At 40.3% G+C, this 22,482-nt stretch overlaps 1 protein-coding gene and 1 long non-coding RNA gene across 4 annotated transcripts in view; one reads left to right on the forward strand and one right to left on the reverse strand.

Annotated features, from left to right (window-relative positions):
- Window positions 1-12,869: 12,869 nt before the first annotated feature.
- The window catches only part of Ca-alpha1t (Ca[2+]-channel protein alpha[[1]] subunit T), a 32,962-nt gene continuing 23,349 nt past the window's right edge, over window positions 12,870-22,482 (forward strand). For all 3 annotated transcript variants that reach the window (XM_070668368.1, XM_070668367.1, XM_070668369.1), the window contains exons 1-6: window positions 12,870-13,307; window positions 13,909-14,042; window positions 14,232-14,329; window positions 15,121-15,292; window positions 21,453-21,556; window positions 21,881-22,056. In XM_070668368.1, the coding sequence (XP_070524469.1) occupies window positions 13,215-13,307; window positions 13,909-14,042; window positions 14,232-14,329; window positions 15,121-15,292; window positions 21,453-21,556; window positions 21,881-22,056 (777 nt within the window). In that variant the 5' untranslated portion in view covers window positions 12,870-13,214. The remainder of the gene's footprint in view (window positions 13,308-13,908; window positions 14,043-14,231; window positions 14,330-15,120; window positions 15,293-21,452; window positions 21,557-21,880; window positions 22,057-22,482) is intronic.
- On the reverse strand, window positions 17,104-19,031 carry LOC139109367 (uncharacterized). Its single transcript, XR_011546823.1, has 2 exons — window positions 18,897-19,031; window positions 17,104-18,288 (listed from the first exon to the last, which is right to left on the reverse strand). It is a non-coding gene; the product is annotated as an uncharacterized lncRNA (long non-coding RNA).

Consider the following 22,482-nt stretch of genomic DNA (forward strand, 5'->3'; position numbering starts at 1 on the left):
TCATCGAGTGAGTAATCCATCAAGTACACCCCGGTGTTATCGATACCTCCATTCTCTCCTTCCTTTTAGCCTTACTCGAGCGTAACCCGAAAAACAAGAAACCTTTCCTTTCGCCAAACTTGCGGCACGCTCGATCGCGCTTCGAGCCCCCAGGTCGAGAAATCAACGATGCCTTTATCACGCGACGATCAATCAGACCCGCGGCTCATCAATTAGCTGGGCACGGGGCACGAAGTTGGAAGTGAGATAACATCTTCGGGGCAAATAGAGAAAAAGGTACAAGTGTCACTTGGTCGGCGCCGAAAGTGAAAGCGAGGATCTCAAGGACTTGGCCGGATCCTCTCCAGTCGGTACTCCATCCCCTATCTCTCTGTCTCTTTCCCCCGTTTTGCCAGTCTCGAGTGCCAGCCGTGAAGATACTCCTCGGTCGACCAAGGGGTGAAAGAGGAAGAAGAGCAGAAAATAAGAGGAGGGTGCGAGAAGGGGGGAGGAGGAGAAGATGCTGCACGAGGTCGAGAAGAGGTGGGAAAGAGTAGGAAGACCTCTGGATTTTCTCTGGGGGAGGACGCATGTTGGAGGTCGCGAGACGCGGGGGCGAGGGACCTCCGCGCACACCGGAGGTCGCGCATGCGTTCGTCGTCGTCGGGTAGAGGATGTTCGACGTTTTTTTCAGTCACCGGTCGACGCTGCGGCGGGCACCGTCGTCGTCGTGAACACGGGCCGCGAACGCGCGGCGTACAGCTGCTGGGTACCACCACCGCAGACTCTCGCCCCCGCGGACAACAGTCTGGACCAGTTAGTCGGCTAGTGCCCCGTGTGTCCGCGCGACCGACGTCGCGGTCGATAAGCACCTGGCGAGAGAGGACACGGCCAGGTGGAGGACACCCGGAAGAAGAGAACGGAAAAGGCAGAAGAAAGGGGGCTGGTGGTGATGGTGATACGGTGAATCGGCTCCCGGCCACGCGTTTCACGTGCTGTTCCTCCGCGACCTGGAATCGCGCGGTCGGAGTTTTCCCTCCTTACCTTGAAGAGGATCCGGCGTATCTCCCGCATCGATTGACCTGGTGGCAAGGATCGCTGTGCGACTACATCCTCCGGGGACACCGTAATATCGGGGCAAGGTTACTGTGCGCTCGTCACGTCCCCAGGTGAGAAGCGCAGGTGAGAAGGATCACCGGGCAGGCGCGTCGAGGGGTGCAACTCCGCATCTGTTTTACTAGCTGTCTCTCCGGCTTCGACAGAAGATGCGATCGCCGGGCACTCGCTCGCTACGTCGATCGCGACCGTGCGAAGCAGCCCGTATCGAGCGTCAAGATTAAAACGAGCGTATTAAAAAAGAAAAAAAAAAAAAAAAAAGTAATCTTTGTATTTGCAAGGAAAGAATTAAATCAACGAATCGAGAGCACGGAGCAGCATCCCCGATGACACCATCGGAAACAACCGATCGTTCGCGCGACTAGTCAAGAGCAAATCGCACGCGTGCGAGAAAAGGAAGGACCGCGCGGATGTGCAGTAAAATCGGGCGATGAAAATCTCTTTTCGAACGGTCGAGGAGTCCCGGAACCGTCGCTTCACGCAGCCCCGGACGTCGAGAAGGTCGCGACGTCGTTAAAGGCCTCCGTAGCCGCCGAAGAAACGTCGCGCTCGCGAGAGAGAGGATGTCGCTGCACTATCCTCAGGGATACCGGTACCGATCCGCGTCGAAGGCGGTCATCGGAACGGGGCTCGGCGAGCAGGGCTCCGACAGCGACGTGGCGGAGCTCAGCGACCTCGAGGACGACGAGGACGAGGATGAGGCTCGCGAGGCCGCTAACAAGCACGCGGACGAGGAGGAAGACGAGGACGAGGACGACGAGGACGACGAGAACGACGTGGACGACGAGGACAACGACGACGACGACGACGACGAGGATGAGGACGACGAAGACGAGGAAGAGGAAGCGGAAGTTCTACCCTACCCAGGTTTCATTCCGATCGCTCTCGGATATCTCGACCAGACCAGACGACCGCGCAACTGGTGTCTTGCGCTGATTACTAATCCATATCCTTTTGGTACTTCTCGACTCGGTATGGTAAACCCTTTGCTTTCTAGCACGCACGCCGACCTACATATACGATCTCACACATCGCGCTCCATAATCAACACGAAGGGTTTCTATAAATAATTTATAGAAATTTTTTTAAAGACTGTTCTTGGGTACGCCTTGCACATATTTTGATAGCATAAAGAAATACGAGAGGAGTCTCTCAGATTTCAGAAAAAAGTATCTGCAACATGTCTTAACGATGTGTTTTTGCGATGCTAAAAAAAAAGAAAAGAAAAAAAAAAAAGAAACGTCCGACAAATGTATCTTAGACATTTTAGGGAAAATTTTTACATTACTTTTGACATTTATATTATTTCTAGTACGTTTTATAGGCCTGATAAATCTTTCTCTAAAACAGAATTAGAAGCGATTATTGGATATCGAGTTTGTGCGGTGGCTTTTGTGAGGGTGGTATCTTTATGTACATTTTACAAATACAGATTCGCTTTTCATGGTCGTGGTAAGCTGATGCGGACTGTTCCAGTCGATCTTCATTAGAAATTTATTTCATCTCTCTGTCTACACAAGGTTGCGCGTGCGTCAACATTCGCTGTAGTTTTCAAGATCTGTTAATTTTCCTAAGACCATTATTATAAACAAAATTAAGTGGAATGCAATATTGAGGATTAATACACACGTGCATTTATTTGCCTAAACGGAATATTAACGGTAGCGAATATTTTACGTATCCATACTTACGCGGATTGTATGATAAATTTAACTTGATCTTAATAAATCAGCCACGTTATAATATACGTTAGCGGTATTTGACAGCTAAAATCAATACTATTTCGCATCAGGGTATTTATTTATTTAAATAAAAAGAATAAAATCGTAAAGATATGTAAATTAAAAATTGATCGCGCACTCTTTTCAAGACTTAATTCGTTATTCGCATCGAGTCTAATTAGTACAAAAAGGCATGTGTTTATTTTATCAAAAAAAAAAAAAAATAAAATAAAACGAGAATGATTATTCGCTGTTTTTCTAAACCGTAGTTGTTCCACTTGAGGAACAGAAATTCAAGTTTAATCGGTACTTTATAAAGGTGATTAATCGCCTTTTTTACATGCGGCGCCGTGTCTCCAACATGGTTGGAAACATTTTCCAGAATATCCTTGATCGCTCTGTTTTCGCGGTGTGTCTTTAACGAAACTTTCTCGCGGAACTTATCGCGCTTTCCGCACAATCCCTCAACACTTCCGGCTCATTTGCCGAGTTGTAGAATTGCCGCAGTCGGACGAATAATTCCGTTGTCCCAAGTAGCCGCGATCGAGTGCGGCGAACGCGGTGCCGAGAGACCGGTCTGAAGACACCTTAAATAGGTCATTGATTGACCTATCCCCAGGCGAATCCTACTGCGCGCGTAGCCGCTTTCCACAGCGGCACAGTTCTCTCCCTATCTCGCTTCTCTCAGCGCGACGGTAACTCCTTTTTCTCCGCACAGCAGCGGCGTGTTCCCGTTCTCTCCTGCTCCCGTCGTGCATTTTCCTCGCCCTCTCTCACGGCACTCCGTTCCCTCCACCGACGCGGCTCCGGGCTCTCGATGCGTACACGAACGTAGCGTCTATATCCGTTTCTGCGGGATGCGCACTACACGTGGCGAAGCGGCGGCGGCGACGTCCGGTCCGGGCAAAGTTTAGTCGACCATCGGAGCAACAAGCGCGAGGAAAACGCGCCGCGGCACCAGAAAGATCTCCATTGTACGCGCGATGACAATGGGCCCGGGTTCGCACACATTCGCGGTGCCTAATACAAACGCGGACCTCGTGCCCGTTTCGCATTACCACCGCGAAACTTCGTTCTCACACGCCCCCTCTTGTCCCGTAATCATGTTTCGTCCGGAGCTCGTATAGTTGAAATCGGAGTCCCCGATACCCGCGATCCGAAAATTCCGGATTTTCCTGCGTGCGAGGGAAGAACCCTCGTTTACGTCGAGGGGTTGTGTCCCTCAATTCAATCGAGGTCCCGTAGAAAAAAAAAAAAGAGAAAAAAAAAAATTTAATAAATTCTTATCGCTCTCTTGCGGGATCAAAATGCGGGGCTGCTGCTTATTTCAGGGCGAAAAACACGCGTTCAATAACGAAAACACCGCCGGGACATTACGTTATTAGACTGCGCATTTAAATTATGTATTATTGCAATATATATTATTGCTCAAGTAATTCATATTGCATGGAAATCGCGATGGTTTCAATTTCGGAAGTTAATTCCGGTGGTGCATTTCGCACACAAGATTATATACGTGTGTCAAAATAGCGGAGACCTTGACCCATCGATGTTAAATCCTAGCGGGACCAAGGCCGGGACCGGGAAATATCAAATTGCATTTTTCCTTGAACTACTTGCAATTGTGTTTTACAACTATTAGTTTTCCTTACAGTTATTTAGTTTCCTTAACAAATTCAACTCCAATACGCAACTAAATCAGATTGCTTTTGATCTAATATTAACTTTATTTTATATCTTGCTATTTATTCTCTTTTTTTTATTACCTTTTTTTTTCCCTTACTCTCAAAACTTTTATAAATGCGCAATTTGGAAAGCAAATTATTTCGTACGTTGTGTGAAAAAGAGAGTTCGCTCCTTTAGGATGAGCTGACGTTGAGAGTTTTGACTACTTGACGCGTCGCTCTTGTCCGACGAATGATTGCACTACTCTACTGCGTTGCTTGAATTGCACTCGAACTACCGATTGTCGGAAGAACAATCGGTTGTCTCTACCGCAGTTATATTATTATCTGTTTTCATTTAATTCTCATTAAATAGACCGGCGAATCGTTCGGCTGTTGAATCTATTAAACATTTGACGAACAGCGAACCCGCTATTTTTACGTGAATTTACATTGCCGTGTCAATTATTGTCACATAAACGTATATCGCTTCGATTAATTTTAATTCAACACGGCAAATTGTTGTCTAAATGAGAAAACTCTTGGCGTCGCGGTGTCCGCCGCAGAAAACTTAAATAAATGTTAAAATATTTATAGAAAGTCACTTTTTCTTCCGGAAAAAAGGATATTGGATATTAAAAATGTATTAAATTCGCTATGATGACGGGAACCTGGGAAATGTAACGGCAAAAGTATACGTAACATCGCGCAATACGTGCAAGGGGGGTTTTTCGGTGGCGAGCCGTGATATTAGGATACGTAAGGTGTCAACTCCACTTGTGGCACCGACAGCCGTGGTATTTGCGGTGAATAATGCGATATCGCGGGCTATAATCAAAAACCAGAGTGGAAACCGGACATTCCCGCTCGCACAAACTCAAGCGCAGCTTCTTATTAATTCCCCCGACATTTGAACCGCGGCTTTTCCATTCTACTTCGATAATTTATCATCGATTTCACGATGAACGTCGGCGCAAGGTCAGGACGTTTGCAGGACTAGGGAAAAATAATCGAGTGGCCGAAGCGGGGCAATCATTTGCGACCTCGTACGTCGCCGGAAGTGGCAGTCGATCGAAACAATTTGCTCGGCCGCCTCAGCCGCTTGATTGTCTATTAAGCGCCGCGTAAATGAGCACCGATGAGAGCGAGAGGCGTCGATGAGAAACAGGTTGACGGGCCATCACCGGCCGATCGACATGTAACATGCACGTATACATAAAAATCAATCGCCTATCGCGCGCCGGCTTATCGGCGTTTTGTGCGCACGTGTGCGGTACATACATGTGTTACATTATAGTGCAACTGACATAATCGATATTCTATACAGATAGCATCTGCATAAGAAGCTGATATTGATTTGTACTTTGGAGCCGCACGACGCAATACGAATCGTTTTAATTAAAAGCAATTAATTATAACAGAGGTAATCTTAATTATTTTAAAAGTCCGAAATGTTGTTTACAATGTTACGTTAACGAGCGGGACGTACGTCAGTTCATATTTCGAAATGCATTCGTGATATAAGAATTCATTTCTCATCAAATTTAATTCCACGTTTCTTTAATCGATGCTACTAATATTGCAATTTTATTAATGATTAAAATAAAAAGTTAATGTAACAAGACGGCTTCTCGCGGTATAAAGATCAATTTTATGAACGTTTTTAATATAAAATGTCAAATATATTATAATACAATTATTTTTTTTTTTTTTTTTTATCAAAATTACAGCACAAAGCAATTAGTGTAAAAAAGCTTATTAAACATGATATCTTTGTTCCTTTTCTTTTTCTCTTTTTATTTAATTTTTCTTTTTTTTTTCTTTTGATAAAGGAGAACATTTTTCGCTCGCGTAAAATGTACGAGCTTGTCGATGCAGATATCAAAGTACGAGTTGATGAAATAGAGATTATTCTACGTTAGCGAAATCGGTATTGCAAATTTCGACCGGTCAGTGTCTTCGATTGCGATTGTACTCCGAATGTCGCATGCTTTCCGCATCATATATACCTAACACTCGACGCTAGTACAAGATTTATGTAAACGGTAGCGTATTGTTGCAGCGAGCCAAGAGAATTCTGCAGCGTGCTGCAACGACATTAATCCTTACGCGAGCGATACTTAACGCGGTCACAAGCACGCCGACCGAGACGGCGTCGGTACAGATTACATAGCACGATAAACAGTTATCTAGGGCTCCCGGGGTCTTACAATACCTACGGCTCACGTGCAAAGCAATTGAATTGATTATTTTCCGCTGGCGTTGCTTATCTCCTTGCGCATTAAAACGGGGCGGGATTTATTTTTAGTAGGACGCGTACGTGGATTTCGCGAGATAGAAAGCATTTTGTCCCTTCGCAAAATGCACGGCGCTTATTCGCGTAACGAATTTAATTATTCATTCCGGAAATGAGGAATGCTTGTCTCGCCTCTTGTTCTTGGAATATCCGAGCGTGAAAATAGTTCCGTCATGGCCGAATTCAACGTGGCTGTACGAAACGCAATCGTTACCCAAGAGATTCTCCCGAGTAATTCTCCCGAGTTTTCGATACATTTATTTTGAAATAATAATGGAAATAGAGAATAAACATTCATTTTATCCCTTCAAGAAAATTTAATAATGTGTAATTATTTATTTTAAATACAAAAAAAAATTATTATATTGCGTGTAATATAATTATTAATTATTATATGTATACAATATACATGTATTTAATATTAAACGAAAAGAAGTGGAATAAAAAAGCTGGAGTTGAAAAACAATTTCCATAATTAATTCATAATTCTCAGGCAAGAATAAGCTAACTCAAGATGGCAAAAGGGAGTGAAGTAATAAAATTGCTTATGAATATATTACGTTGAGTTAAAATGTGCAATGCCCATTCTTCAAAAAATATACGTGAACAAAGAAACTGAGAACATTGAAGTATGGTGTGCACTTAAAGTTTTTAATGCAATTTTCTTGTTTGTGTATCAGATTTTAAGAGCAATTAAAATTAAAAGAAATATAAAAAAAAATGTCTATTAATTTTAATGTAATTAAAAATCACGTTATTAATTTAATAATTTTTAATTTTTTAACGATTATTTACTTTGTAATATTTAATTAATAACTTTTATCACGTTAATTAAATTATTTATTTAAGTAAATTCAAAGAAATTACACGCGCGGTTTTATTTTTTAAAATTTTATTTCTGATTCTATTAAAATTCCTGCTTAAAAACGTGTTCTACCTAATTCTACCTAATTTGTGACTGCAAACGAGTTTTGTAAAAATCAACGAAGTCGAGCTTCGTCAGCTTCGGTGCAATCAATGTAATTATTCAAGCGTGAAACGTGAATGCTTTCGATTTTCCACAGACAGAACAGTGCCCGCTTTATCTGGAAGTCTCATTATGATTTCCGTCCGGTTGCAATAATGCAAAAAAAAAAAGAAAAAAAAAAGAAGAAGTAAAATCTAACAAATTGCATGTATATTCCATTTTCTGATTTCTGTCGCTACAAACAACCGTGACAAATTGCGGCGAACCGTCTTCAGCGGTAGCCGTCGAAACGGTTTCAAATGAGACCACCGCGAAAGGGTAGGGAAACGTGCCTTGACGGAAGATTTTCACGATGATTTAGGTCTTTCCAGGCAGCGTCGACTTCGTTGAATCGATCGTGGCGCGAACGATGAATTCAGAAAGAAATTCGGTCGCGGATCGTCCCTGACACTCTATCGCGGCTTTTCCTCATTCCTTCATATCAAACATACTGTTGACTGAGCACCAATTGCATGTCCCGAGTATCACCAGATGCCCTATCAGTTACAGATACTGGAGAACATTTCATAAAAAAAAAAAAAGAAGAAAAAAAAAAGTAGTTACTTTGCGAGATGTCAATAATATTACGGCAAACTGTTAAAAATTAAATTTCAACAAGTTGGACACGTGAAAAAATGGATAATCTATTTAATTATTTATAATTTAACTTATTACATTAATTTCTCATTAATCGTTTTTAATATTTTAAATTCTTAATCGTACATTTTACTGTTCGCTCTTTCATAGGATGAGATATCACTTAAATAGATCGAATCATATATTAAGATTACCGAATATTACTGAAAGATTTATAACTCCACGGAAATGAGTTCATGGAAGTGCGAAACAATCACGATATTTCCTTCCATTAAAAACAAATGTATAATGATTAATGAAGATTAACTCTTATTATCTGATTGCTCATATTGAAGATTAATGATACATTTATCCAAAGACATATATTGTCTCCGAAATGCTGCTATTGAATCGCATTATTTCACGTATACGACACAAGATCTAATTGAGATGAAATAAGGAAAACTAATTTGCTAAATGTAATAACAATTATCCGAAGTGAAAAGAACTATTACGCGCACGTCAGGTGAACCTTATTTATTAAAAATATTCCGTTTAATCGCGCGTAAATTTAATTGTCAAGCGATGCAGTTATTTATCTGTCATGTAATTGCCACGAAATGATTTCACCTGCTAGGAAAGGCTCGGCAACACGAGTGGTGCGTGCTTCGTAAGGGGATGAAAGTTAATAGTAACAACACGATCCATTAGGTTCAGCAAAGCCTCTCATACATTCAACCGTTTTCTACTTGAGTGGATACACCTGTCGGACGACGTACCACTCGTACACACCGATGCGAAATCCATTGTGCGCGAACTGGAGCATTTGCAGGAAGAATAACAGAGTAATCATTTCGATATATGCAGATATCGTTACCTTTGTCTGCGTTAATTATACGACTTTCATAATTACACAGATATCCTTTATGGGTCTACGTTAATTATTCGACTTTGATGCGTTGAATGTCACGATGTCATCGTGATATAACACTGACATGCCACGTTAACGTACATGCACAAAGTGCAATTAATACACCGTACGTAAGTCCGTATAAAAAGAAGAAGAAGAAAAAAAAATTACATTTACCACTAATATAGGAAAGCTCATTAAACGAAAACTCACCTCGCAATTAACGCGGTAATAATTGTGTCATATTTCTTACAATTATATACATTTGAAATCGCCAGTAATTCAAACGAGCAACGAACGTTTACGGATCCCATTTAGACTCCGCTGTTTCAGACTAAACCGGAGAACAGGAGAACTTTGTTATTCTTCCGAAACGGTATAAATTTTTTTTACTTTCTAATACTCGCTCTGCCCGGGCCTAGTTTTCATCTTCGAGTCTACGGCAAATGCAAATCTCCGGTTCTAATAAAGAGCACCTGTCAACGCGAAGAATGCACGAATGTCTATCATCAATCGGCTTCTTTGCGTTAACGGGCGGCAACGGCTCGCCAACATCTGAGAATTGCATATTGAAGGAGAGAGAGAAAGAGAGAGAGAGAGAAAGAGAGAGAGGGAGAGCTCGGTGGAGGCCAACCTAGTTTATTGATCGAACACATTCCGAGCACGTTTGCGAGAGCAGATAACGCAGAAGGTACCTTCGCGATCCGTCTGTCAAAATCACCGGCGTGCTGCTTTTTAATGCGGGTGTTCCCCTGGCAACCTCCCCAGCCGTCGTTACTCCCCGTTCTTTGTCGGAGATGAGACGTTACAGGTGCTCGAGCCTGTCTATGTAAGCGCACACGGGGGAGAAAAAGCTAAGAGTCCCTCGTACAAAACGCGTTCGTCGATATCGGCGCTTGGCACGCAAGATTGTGCCGGCGTGATAGATCGCTATTATGATACGCCGCTTCGCGGGCTTTTTGCGATCGTGGCGGCAATCTATCATGCACTCTGTGTGAACTGCGTAGATTGTACGTACTATTCTATATTTAATTCGAGTCGGAAAGGCGAGCGTTTCTTTTCTTTTTTTTCCTTTTTTTTTTTTTCCTTATTTTTTTTCCCCTCTTTTTAAATACCGATCTGTTCGACTAATATTATGAAAACGTCAAGCTGACATTCGAAAAATAAAGAAGTCTCTTTTACTATCAACACTTCAAATATGCAGACGCTTTAATAAGCCCCTTCTCGTTTTAATCAACGTTCGGACGGTCTAAAGAAGCCCGCTGTGGCTCGTGAATTGGTAGATCCGATATCGCAACCGTTGGACGTGCACGAGCAAATTAATCTAATTCGAATTTATTTTTAATTAGCTAAATAAGGAACGTCCGTCCCTATTTCCCGTGAGCTTTCCAAATCTCTGGGACGCGAGCTCTCCAATGTCTTTAACGACGCTTCTGCCGAGATTAAATGGAAACCTTTTAGGGTGGCCTAATGGCAGATCGATTTCGCGGATACGCGAATCGTCGTGTGTCAATTTTGTCCCTTTCATTAGGCTAATTACTCCGCCAATCTTTGGCCAAATACATATATCTCGAGGAACCGTCTCATCTAATATCCGAGATGTACATGCCGCTCGCGTGATAAACGCCAATCGATTTGTTTTTAGTTTACCAATTTCCTGCGCGCCTCGGGTCGGACCATTTATCGTCCGGATACCATAAAAAAGTAACGAAGGCCGTTTATGAAGATAGACGGGTTCAAGTTCAGATGTCACACCGTGGCCTACTTATTATTATTATTTTTTTTTTTTTTTTAACAAGTCTCTCGCGGTGATTGCCGATGTGACCGATCGATTCGATGTAATTTCGAGACGCGGCTCGTCTTTACGGCCTATAATTAATTGAGCGCAACAAGTAGCGCTTGAACGAATTCCAGTTGGAATAAGGAATAGCGGCAATTCTTATCTTAATGATGCTTTCTTACGTTTAACCTTTCGGAAAGGGCGTCGGCCTCGCTTGTAACGCGATGTCGGTAGCCAGCTGGCTGAACACGTGAATAGCCCCTCGCACGCGAAGCGTGATGAATATCGCGACAACGTATAACATCGTCCCGTAAACCGCGGACTGGAATACGAATCGCGGCTCCTGGGAGATCGATGGTCTCGGTTTCTTATTCGCGTGCGTCACGCACTCGATTTATTTCGTCGTTAAAAAGATATCGCAGTATGAAGTGCTGTATTCTCGAGAAGAAATTAGCCATAAAACGTATCACAAAAAAAAAACAATAAAATAAAAAATATAAATGAATAAAAAGAATAATTGAAAACACCTCGGACATAACAATATCTCTTCAAATAAAACGAACACATCTTTGACGAGTGAAGTAAAAAAAAAAAAGAAAAGAAAAAAAAATTATTATGTTAAAAATTAAGACAAAAATATCTTTACAATAAATTTACGTTATATATATAAAATTTGTGATCGTGCAATGTCAACTGTTTGTATTTTAGTACTTAGAGGGTTTTAAATGATATTTGTATAGAATTAATAATCGCACTTGATACTGAAATATTACAACCCTATTAAAAGCGGTAACTACCGAAAGCTGATAGCTGTTAATTGTACGATCGGAAACTCGCCGCATTGCATCACTTACACATACGTCTCGATTATCGATTTCGATTTGACCTTATATCAGATTTCAATATGCTGGGCATTGTGCGGCGATGTTAAAGAAAGAAAAAAAAAAAAAATTGGATGTTCAAACAAACTGTGAAGGTAACAACGTTATCAGATAGCATACTGAATGCTTCATTTAATATTAATCATATCCCGTATGACAAATTTTTTTTCTGTTTTTTTTTTCCCACGCAATTCGAAACACGTAAAGTAGATGTAATCGCACGACCTGTCTGCTTGCTAAATTGGCGTGCTAAGTAACGCGAAACACGATGTTTAGATGACAGTCATTTAGCAACGATAATCAGTTGCGCTGATTACGACAAACCTTCATCAATTCAAAAAGAAAAAAAAATATAATAAATAAAAGAAAAAGAAAAAAGAACTGCGCATTGGAAAAATGAGATTTCTACAAACTACAAAAAAAATCATGCGACTCACCAATCTGCATGAGCTCCAGCGGAGTTGAAGAGTTCTGCCGATGACTGTAACATAAAATGCAAAACATTAATGTAGAGATGCTGGTATATCAATTAATAAAGTAAAAAAAAAAAAAAAAATTTTTTTTTATTAAAGATTTTATTTAAAGAATTATCTCTCACCTAAAAGTTGCTCCGCCGATGTATGATGCCCTTCCCGGGCCTGCTCCTCCTCTCAGATGGGATGTATTGAGTCCTTCCGCGCACAAGTAACTCGCGAACACCCCGACCGTGATTTTATAACCGCGAAAATTGTTCAGTGATCACTCGCGCGTTCTATACTCGGCACTCGCGATTAAAAGAAAGTCGTGTGTCGAAAAACTACGCCCGAATACTCAGCGGAACTCGCGGAACGACCGACGAACCGACCGCGGTTCGTATGATTAATATCGGCGTTGACGACACTCGTTGACGACACTGGATGCAACTGCGTCGATCTGTAACAGAAAAAAAAAAAAAATATATATATATATATAATTTAATAAACGATAGAATCGATTATCAGCTAATTTAGGCGTCACGTCAATTTTTTACAGATAGGATAAACATTGAGAATTATATATACATATATATATATATATAATTTATCAGGGTGGGAAGACTTAACCTAGCGCGACTTTCAATATATTCCTCGTGCACTATCGCACAATTTGTGTTCCGTAATATTTAAAGTTTTCCCTGTCGGTTTTAATGTGGCGACAACGTGTGGGCGTAAAGGTAACGTGATCTGTTACCTTTAATCAGGAAAGACCGATAAATATCCAGCTATCTTTTCCTTAACAAAGACTTACGTGGTTCGAAAGGGTGAGCATGATGGTGATCCTCCTGAACTGCATCACGCTCGGGATGTACCAGCCGTGTGTGGACGACCAGTGCGTGACGAATCGATGTAAGATATTGCAGGTACGTACTCGCCACACATCCCACGGTATCCCAGTTACAAAAAACGGAAAGATTGAAAGAAGAACCGGAACCGATCCGACGTCAAGGCGTACGAATTCGCTGGACGTAACGTAATCGAGCTTACCCCGACAGTGGTTTACAGAAGACTGCCGTCGCGATCTAATCGGTTCGGTTATACTATCAGGGTTGCAACTGCTGAACGTAAAAAGAAAACCGGGCCTCGGCGTCGCGTTCGCAATGCGAAATAGTTAAGTCACGTGTCGCAATAGAAATATTTACGATGCAATTGTGCCATCTTATGGGGAATATTCGCGCGAGGGAAGCAATTATATGGTGCTAAATGCTGTTGAGCGAATTAATCGATTGCGCATCTTGACATGGTTTCCGGCCGACTCGCAATTAGTCTAGCAAGGTGGCGGAGGCACCGAGGTAGAGGACGAGGAGGGAAAGGATGGAATGAGAAAGAGATGAGAAAATTATCGACACGGAACGGGCCCGTTAATCGAATCCTCTAGTAGAGTGCCCTAAATCAATCACGGTGAATTACGTCGATCATACCTTGTTCTAATCAAGCCCGTGTTCTCCTGTCTGCTTCTTTCAGATGTTCGATGATATCATTTTTGCCTTCTTCTCCTTAGAGATGACCATCAAGATGGTAGCGATGGGAATTTATGGTAAAGGAACTTATCTCGCGGATTCCTGGAATAGATTAGATTTTTTTATAGTGGTGGCCGGGTAAGTACTTCACTTCGCTTGTACTTCGTTATGTCCATAAGTATTCCGCGAATGTATCTTATTTTAATGCTTTTGTATAAAACTCCGCGGGAGTAATCTACGTGAAAATGTATATTTAATAGAGATCCTCTGATGAATTACGGAAATATGTTTGTTAACGAAATTTAAAGTGAAGTAATTTGGTTCCAGCGCTTTGGAATACTGCCTAAACGTGGAAAATATGAATCTGTCAGCTATCCGAACGATAAGAGTATTAAGACCTTTACGAGCGATCAATCGTATACCAAGTAAGTAACGAGATCTTTGATACGACGTGTCGGAAACCTCGATGATTTCTCGGTTAACTCTAGTTTCCTCTCGTCGTCAATTTCACCGTGCATTACCAGGTGCATAACCGCCCGCGTATAAATCGGTAACGCTATTCGCAGTCTATTTCATTTTGGAATTGAAATGTGGCAAAGATATATGGAGGAGTTACGTATAATCATGTCAAACAAGAACATAGTTACCAAGAAGAGGCATTTAATCACAAATGTTGAGACCGAAACTTATTACAAGTTGAATTTCACATAAGCCCGAATGTGTGTGCGTTTCATTATATCTCAATTATTTATCTTTTACAGAATTAAAGCACTAAAGTAATCCGTTGAAACAAATTTTGCACTGGGTATTTTTAAAGCAAAATTATATTGTATAGTTTCACATTTCTTTTTTTTTTCTCTTTTTTTTTTTAATATTCAAATATCAGGAAGGTATTTAACGTGGAATATTTAAAAAATTCTACGAATAATGATTTTATCACAAAAACTGTTCTCTTTTTAATATAAATAATATGAATATTTATTCAATGTGCCTACCATTGAAATTAAAATCGAGAATTTAGGTCATGCGTGTGCATAATATTTTTAACTGGCCGTGTGTATTCTGCAAAGAGAAAAGATCAAGATAGCATAGTCTTTCGGTAATCGGGAAAAAAAGTAAAGTTACGATGGATAATTTCACGTGGCAATATACATTATAGCGTTATACATTGGTAATCGTTTAAAAAGTGTTATTTTCACAAGCTTACCTTTTACAGGTATGCGGATACTGGTGATGCTGCTGCTTGACACTCTTCCTATGCTGGGCAACGTCTTGCTATTGTGCTTCTTCGTCTTCTTCATATTCGGCATTGTCGGTGTGCAACTGTGGGAGGGCATACTACGTCAACGCTGTTTCCTCAAGGCTCTGCCCAATGTCAAGTACCCTGAGTAAGTCAATGAGAATTATAAATCCGCGAGCCACTCGCTATTATTAAAAGAAATATTTTTTTTCTTTAATTATAAACGTTCGATTTCGATTCTTCGCATTATTGCGCCTCACACTGCATTGCATTTCACATTTTCTCTTCTGTCTATCTTTCGACTGCTAATGCAGTTTGAAGCGCTTTATTACCGATTATTGCATTTTCGTGAAATGGCGAAACATGTAATAAATTTGATAACTAATCCGGCAATCTATCGTTAAGTAAGTCTTTCACGATATTGTATTTCTTCGAAAATCGCAAAGCATTGGTAAAGCATCGCGTTCAGCGCAAAGTATTCTTTTCGATTTCAGCAATTTCCATCTAAGGCCTATCATAAAAATTACAAACTTGTTGTGAACAGCATTTTGTAACACTTTCGCTTTTGTGTAAATTTTTGAGAGTTTTTGCAATAACGTACGTCGAAATACACGTCCTACGTGCACTCACCGTCAGGAATGGCGTTCGTAGTGCTGCGACGGAGGCCAGCGTACGTGATCTAGGCGTGGGGTGCGTCGAATCTCACACGAAGCGCGCGTGTAGATGTGTTGCGGAGCACCGGTTACAGAGAACTGAGGGAAAACGCGGCCTACTATACCTCCCCGCACTCGGCGGCCGAGAGTGAAGGAAATCACGTACGCCAGCCGCCGCCGCTCGTCGCAGAAAATGCCATACCTGCCTTTTAATGTACGAGACGATGAAGAAAAATAATTTTTACTTTACAGTTGCGTTTACTATGTTCAAAGTATGCTATTGCATATAAAACTCTAATACTTAGCGTACGTAATTTTTGGCTCGACAGTTTTTTTTTTTTTTGCTTAGATACAACATTTCTATTCGACACGCCTGCAATTTTTTTTCGTCCCTCAAGACAGACAGAGTTCCTTTGAATTTTTGTTAAGGGATTTGCGTCTGCGAATGAGACAATTAAAAGTTCGAAGATTGGCGAACCGCCCGCAGACGAGTGCACGCGAATTCGCGGCATCGAATTAACAACTTGGTCGTGCGGTTTTGTTCGCGCGGAACCCAACTGTAATCTAATATATCCAGATTGCATGGCGAGTAGCTCCGATTGTCGCAAAGCATTGCTTGCCGAGTTTTTCTTGCTGTAAATTTAACGCTCCGCTCTTTTTCTTTCTTCGCTCTGTCTTTCGCCGATTCTTCTCTCTACGCCAGTACTTTGCGCTCGATCCGCTTCTACCAGATGATCGATATTTGCTCGGAATACAGTGCAAATTTCGTAACTCATACTCACTCTGCTCGGCTTATCACGAAACTACCTATTAAATACCATTATTTGAACTTAAGATAGATGCAACTTAACGAAAGTAGATAATTAATTACTCTTAGAGCTTACATATATAATATTTCGCATATCACAAATAACAGAAAATATATTACAAATAATTTACACTAATTATTTTTTTAATATTCTTTCTTTGCAGGAATATTATATTCTGTCGTATACACAATGTCAATTTAAGCATAGAAACTAAAATAATTAACAGTTTTTTGTTGGTAATTTATTTAGAAACTCATGTGAATGATTGATATAAGGCGAGGTCGGTATAAGGGATCTTTAAATGTAAAGAAAGGTTCGTACATGTCGAATATAAAAATTACAAAAGTAAAAAAAAAAAAGAAGACTTTCTTGCCACGAATAATTTAATACGCAGGGGGCAATAATTAACCCTCTGTCGATCCCAACATATAAAACATTTAAAGTAAAAAATATTTTGAAACCATAAATACTGACAGAACTCTGTGTTAAATGTTCAGATATCGATTTGAGATTGTTGGCGCGTTCTAGATGAGAAAGATATCATCGGTGGTGAAAGGGACCGTGAGAAGTTCGTGAAAAGCCCTGGATAGATCAGTATGTTCTACTTCCTGAACTTTTGCTTTACAGGAATATATATATATATACATATATATATCACTCTAGGCGATTTAAGATGTTCTTCTTACTTTCCTCCCTCTTTTTCTTTTGATCTCTCTCCTTTTTTCTTTCTCCTTCTTCTGCTCCATATCTAAAAAAAAAATAATACATGTAAGTACATGACCCCAGGGAGGCAGTGACAGGCTATTGTTTCGCTGTTGCAGGTTACTCTCGGACGAGTACTCGGTTCGATCACGCATTTAGTAAGCTCTAGTAGAGAACAATGTGCTGTACATACATATATACCTTTCTCTATCTCTATCTCACTCTTTCTCTCTCTCGCTCTCTCTCTCTCTCTCCCTCTCCCTCTTTAAATACTACATACTTATCACAAATACATACACGTGGCATCCATATGTACATATATGTATATACATGCAAGCAAAAGTGATGTGCATACGTATATATTATCTCTTTCTCTCGCTCTCCCTCTCTCTCTCTCTCTCTCTTTCTGTCTCTTCCTCCATTTCTTCCTCTTTTATTTCTTCTCTCTAATCACTGTACCAATGTGCGATTGTATCGTAGTATGTATTCACATAGAGCATGTCGAATCGACCGACAACGAATGAAACACTATACTGGCCTGCCGATCGAGAAAACGATGATTATGAGATCCTCTGAGAGCGAGAGAAGAGATCAACCTTCTTAAACTTCGAGATAATATTCCGTGTGTCGGGGCTACTTCACTATCTCCACGTTTAATCGTTCTAGCACCCCGAAGCTCTCTCCTCAGTACATATATTGTACATAAATCCCGTGATGAGCGACTTGGAAAGCAGGGACACCGGTGATGATGGAGGATCCATGATTTGCGGGGTGACCCGGAAACTCGACGTTTTTCCACAAGATGACTGTGCTCCGATGCTTCGAGATCTCTTCGGCTACTTTGATGCACGAGTCGATGTTCTTACTCCTCTTTACTCTGAACCTTTTTCGTAGTTCGCGCTTCGTCTCTTTCACTCTCACTGTCTCCTTCACTCTCTGCCTCTCTATTTTATCCTTCCTCAACGTATGTGTCTAGTAAACTAAAAAAAAAAAAAAAAAAAAAAAAAATCAAAAAACGTTAACACGACGCTTTCTGCATATGTGAACTATCTTGAGGAACTGTGTGCGTGTGTGTGTGTGTGTGTATGTGGCATCGATGATCTTACAATTAGTGGTTTCACTTATACATCGCACCGCTTTCACGATAGCATTCCTCTTCATTACATACAAAGTATCTCGAACTCTGAGCGATCATGTATCACTTAGCCAAGTTTTTAGTCCATGAATCTAAAGTTTCCTTGAAATGGGAAATTTATCATCTCTAATTCTCCATAGGTCAAGAGAGATCACAGATTTGACGTTTCAAGGAAAAAATAAATAATCGACATTACTCTCTCTTGAGAATTTCATTATGTGAGGCACGGTATCGTAGGCAGTCTTTGATACCAATATGTTGCTGCCAATAATTATGAAAATGAAACTGAGCCGAACTCTAGACCTTCACGCCCGCACATCTCGTAGGACGTTCTGTCCCGATATAATGGTTACGATACGCTTAAAGAATAGGGAGCTTCGCCGCGCGTTTTAGATTCATATTTGCTCGCCTGAGTGTACAGGGCTTCAGAGTTGCTTTTAATTCCAAACTCACGTGGCACGATAGCGCAGCAAGAGAAGTAGGCTCTATAAAGTTCCAAGTCCAAGCCCAGAGAGAGAGAGCTAATTAAACGCGCGGTGCTCGCGCGATCTATTCCGGTATACGTAGCAGCTATTTTCGAACGTTTATCGACTTCTGCACTGGCGTTACTGCCGTTCTCGCGTCCTGGTAGCGCAGCGCTGGAACCTCGCGAACAGCGATAGCCCTGGAAAGTGATAAACTCGTAATTTTCAAAGCACATAAGCCAAAAGTAATCTTAAAAAGGTATTAACATCTATCGCAGTAATTACTCATTATATTAGAACTTGAGCTAGTATCAAAAGCAATACATTTTCACAAAATCTTTTTACTTTTTACAAAGCAATATTTTTTTTTTTCACAAAACTTTCGATGTTATTTTACATTAAAATATTGTGATTATTTCCACGTTTAATTAACTGATTTTACCTCGAGATACTGCCACCGATAATTCGTTGCAATACAAATCGCGATTTTCCCAAAGCAGGACATTAAAAAGATTAATATAGTATTTAAATAAAAATAGAACATCTGGTCACCTTATAAATATATAATATATGAGAGGATCTAGATGGGCACGATCAGCACAGCGAGCACAAACATGAAGCACACGCCTATGCCGCGATAAAGGCACGCAAATTAAGGAGAGCACAGGCAATCACGTGCACACTGCTAATTAACCATACATAGCATATGTTTGTATAACGTAAAACTGTGTCGCATAATTTTCGCAAGCCTCATAATGCAATATCTCCCTGTCGTTCCATATTGTTCGTTCAATCAATGAACTTCATTATATTTTAAATAAATTATATCAAGAAATACAATATATCAGCATGACGCTGTAATAATTAAATTTAAGAATTTCAATATAAGGCGGCATAAATTACGAAGCGAGATCAGTCATCCGATTTTAACGGGATTATCAATCATGAGGTTTAAAAGTCCAGAATAAAAAAAAAAACGCTACATTGCAGAGGAGTATAATCGAGCTTAGAGAAAAATGGCACGGTATCGTTTGACTTTAAAGGGCACAGTACAAAATTATGAATTATCCGTCGAGCTTGTAATGTCATCACATATTTATCTGTGTTTTATGTTAATACATTCGGAATTACATGAATGTATTAATCTACATATGAAAGATAAAACATCATCAGTTTTGCCTTCTGACTCTTCATGCATTTTAAAATCTAATATAGTGCCAAATACTTGTTCAACAAGAGTAATATCAAGTAATTAGTTATCATTTCGTCATTTATATCAAATGACGTTTAATTTGATCATCGTACAAATTGAAATTCAATATCCATCAAGCTTTTTCTTTTAACTTTAAAAAAAAATCTGGTTTTGTTTTTTTTTAATTATTCGACAATAGCATATTTCATAATCTTGAAGACTAGAAGAGTCCGTTCATAGCATCGATACAGATTCTTCTTCGCGACGAACGTGTTAATTGTGTTTCTTTTCGCACCAGCCGACTATTTTCGGCGTGATACCAGCCGCGTGCACGCAAACTCGTATCGGTATACGTATATTTGCATTTGCCTATATTTCTCTCAACCGTTACGCACGTACGTTGTACATCAGCATCTATATACGTGTACGTATACTGTACTATATGAGGCGTCCGAGAATCATCGGACGAGCTGTCGACCAGTGATATAAACAGGGTCGAAAGTGTAAGCATGACAAGGCCGATGGAAAGCGCGCCTGATTTCCCGAACAGCACGCGCTTTATTCGAAGCAATCTCAGCGCGAATACCGCGTCAAACATGTATCGATCAGTTTCGAATCAATGCCACAGACGCGTTACGCTGACAATGATTTGCGCTGCGTAGGTCGTTTACGATTAGCCTTCATTTGTATGCATATACATCCTTCAGAATCTATAGTACGGGAGTCTACTCCGATCGATTTGCATTTACATATTTTCGGTTAAATTCCTGTACCCATTTACACAAAAAATAGAAAAAAAAAAACCACACTGGGAGCTCATCCGGTAATTCCACGACCTTCTGAATATTATATTATATACTATGAATATATGAATATAAATACAAAATGAAGTACTAAAAGTTATTATACAGGATAGCTTTTTATTGTACCTCATGACTTGGGCCTAATTATTTTCTCCAGAAAACGTGTACTTCTTTCTATAAAAAGATAAAAATTAATAAAATTACATGTATCTTTAATCTTCAGAAAAATTGATAATGTTAAATAAAATGAGATTTATATTTACTAAAAATTAAATCTTATGATGCATCGTCTTAATGTTCTTGTCATCAATACGTAATAAGTTACTTTGAACAATTTTTAGTAACTCGTTTTGTATATATTTATGCTATATATACTATATATTATACCAAACACACTCTGCATATCTACGTATAATGTACGCATAAAGCGAAGCATGCGAAGAGTGCATCCGTGCATACTAAGGCATATGTACGCAAGTCTTTAAACTTAAGAATTCACCCAAGATTTGGCGTATGTAAATCCTTCATCGTTATCCTGTTGGTTTTCTAGCGATCTGGAGAAGTATTTCGAGTATCAGGGTCAGGATTACATTTGTTCGCGTCCCGACGACAGCGGGATGCACTCCTGCAGCAATCTGCCGCCTCTCAAATTCGGTGAGTGCGTCCTCCATTAAAACGTCGAATAAATCTGTAAAATATAAGTTACGAAAATTATTAATGCACAGTTTCAAATGGATTGAACTAAATTCAACTCTCCAGCAATTACGTGGAATAAATTAAACGTAGAAAAAAAAAGAAAGTAAAGTGAAATAAAAAATAAAAAATTGAAACTGTGCTTTGTGCTAGATACCCCGGAAATTTTTCTTACTCCGAGCTCCACCAATATTTTGAATCTATTACGTTATTGCACACTCGGGTAATTGATTGCTTCGTTCACGTAACCAAGTGCAACGTTTTTTTTTTTTCTTTTGGATCCAGGGAATCTGGTGTGCAACAACACGGCTGTGCCGAACAGTAACGTCACGTTCATCACCAATGAGACCTGCGTTAATTGGAACTACTACTATACCGAGTGCAAGGGCCAGGGCAACAATCCATTTCAAGGAACAATTTCGTTCGATAACATCGGTCTCGCCTGGGTCGCTATATTTCTTGTAAGCGCTTTAGTTACTCGTCCCACATTCGTGCGGGAATAATTTTAAGTATGCACGCGTACTCGAAGCGTTCGCACATAGCGTAGAATATTCCTCCAGTTCGCAAGACACTTTCACGACGCCTGAAAGTCGACGGAAGTACATTTCGCGCGCATTAGCGTTGAGAGAAAAAAAAAAAATTACTCAATCGACGATATTGCGGAGTTGCTTTTATTCAATAAAACGTTATCGCGAGTAAGTAATGAACTGGTTTGAAGGGCTTCGCACTTCTCTGTGATGAAAATGTGCGAAGCCTTATTCACAAAGTATTTTTTTTTTTTTTCTCAACGTCTTTATTATAGTCAACAAAATTTTTTCTAAGGTTATATTTACCTCCGAGGCGATTTTTAACTTTCGGCAACAGTTCGATCATGACGTACGTTTTAA

Source organism: Cardiocondyla obscurior, linkage group LG17 (assembly GCF_019399895.1).
Source record: "Cardiocondyla obscurior isolate alpha-2009 linkage group LG17, Cobs3.1, whole genome shotgun sequence".
Lineage (NCBI taxonomy): Eukaryota > Metazoa > Arthropoda > Insecta > Hymenoptera > Formicidae > Cardiocondyla > Cardiocondyla obscurior.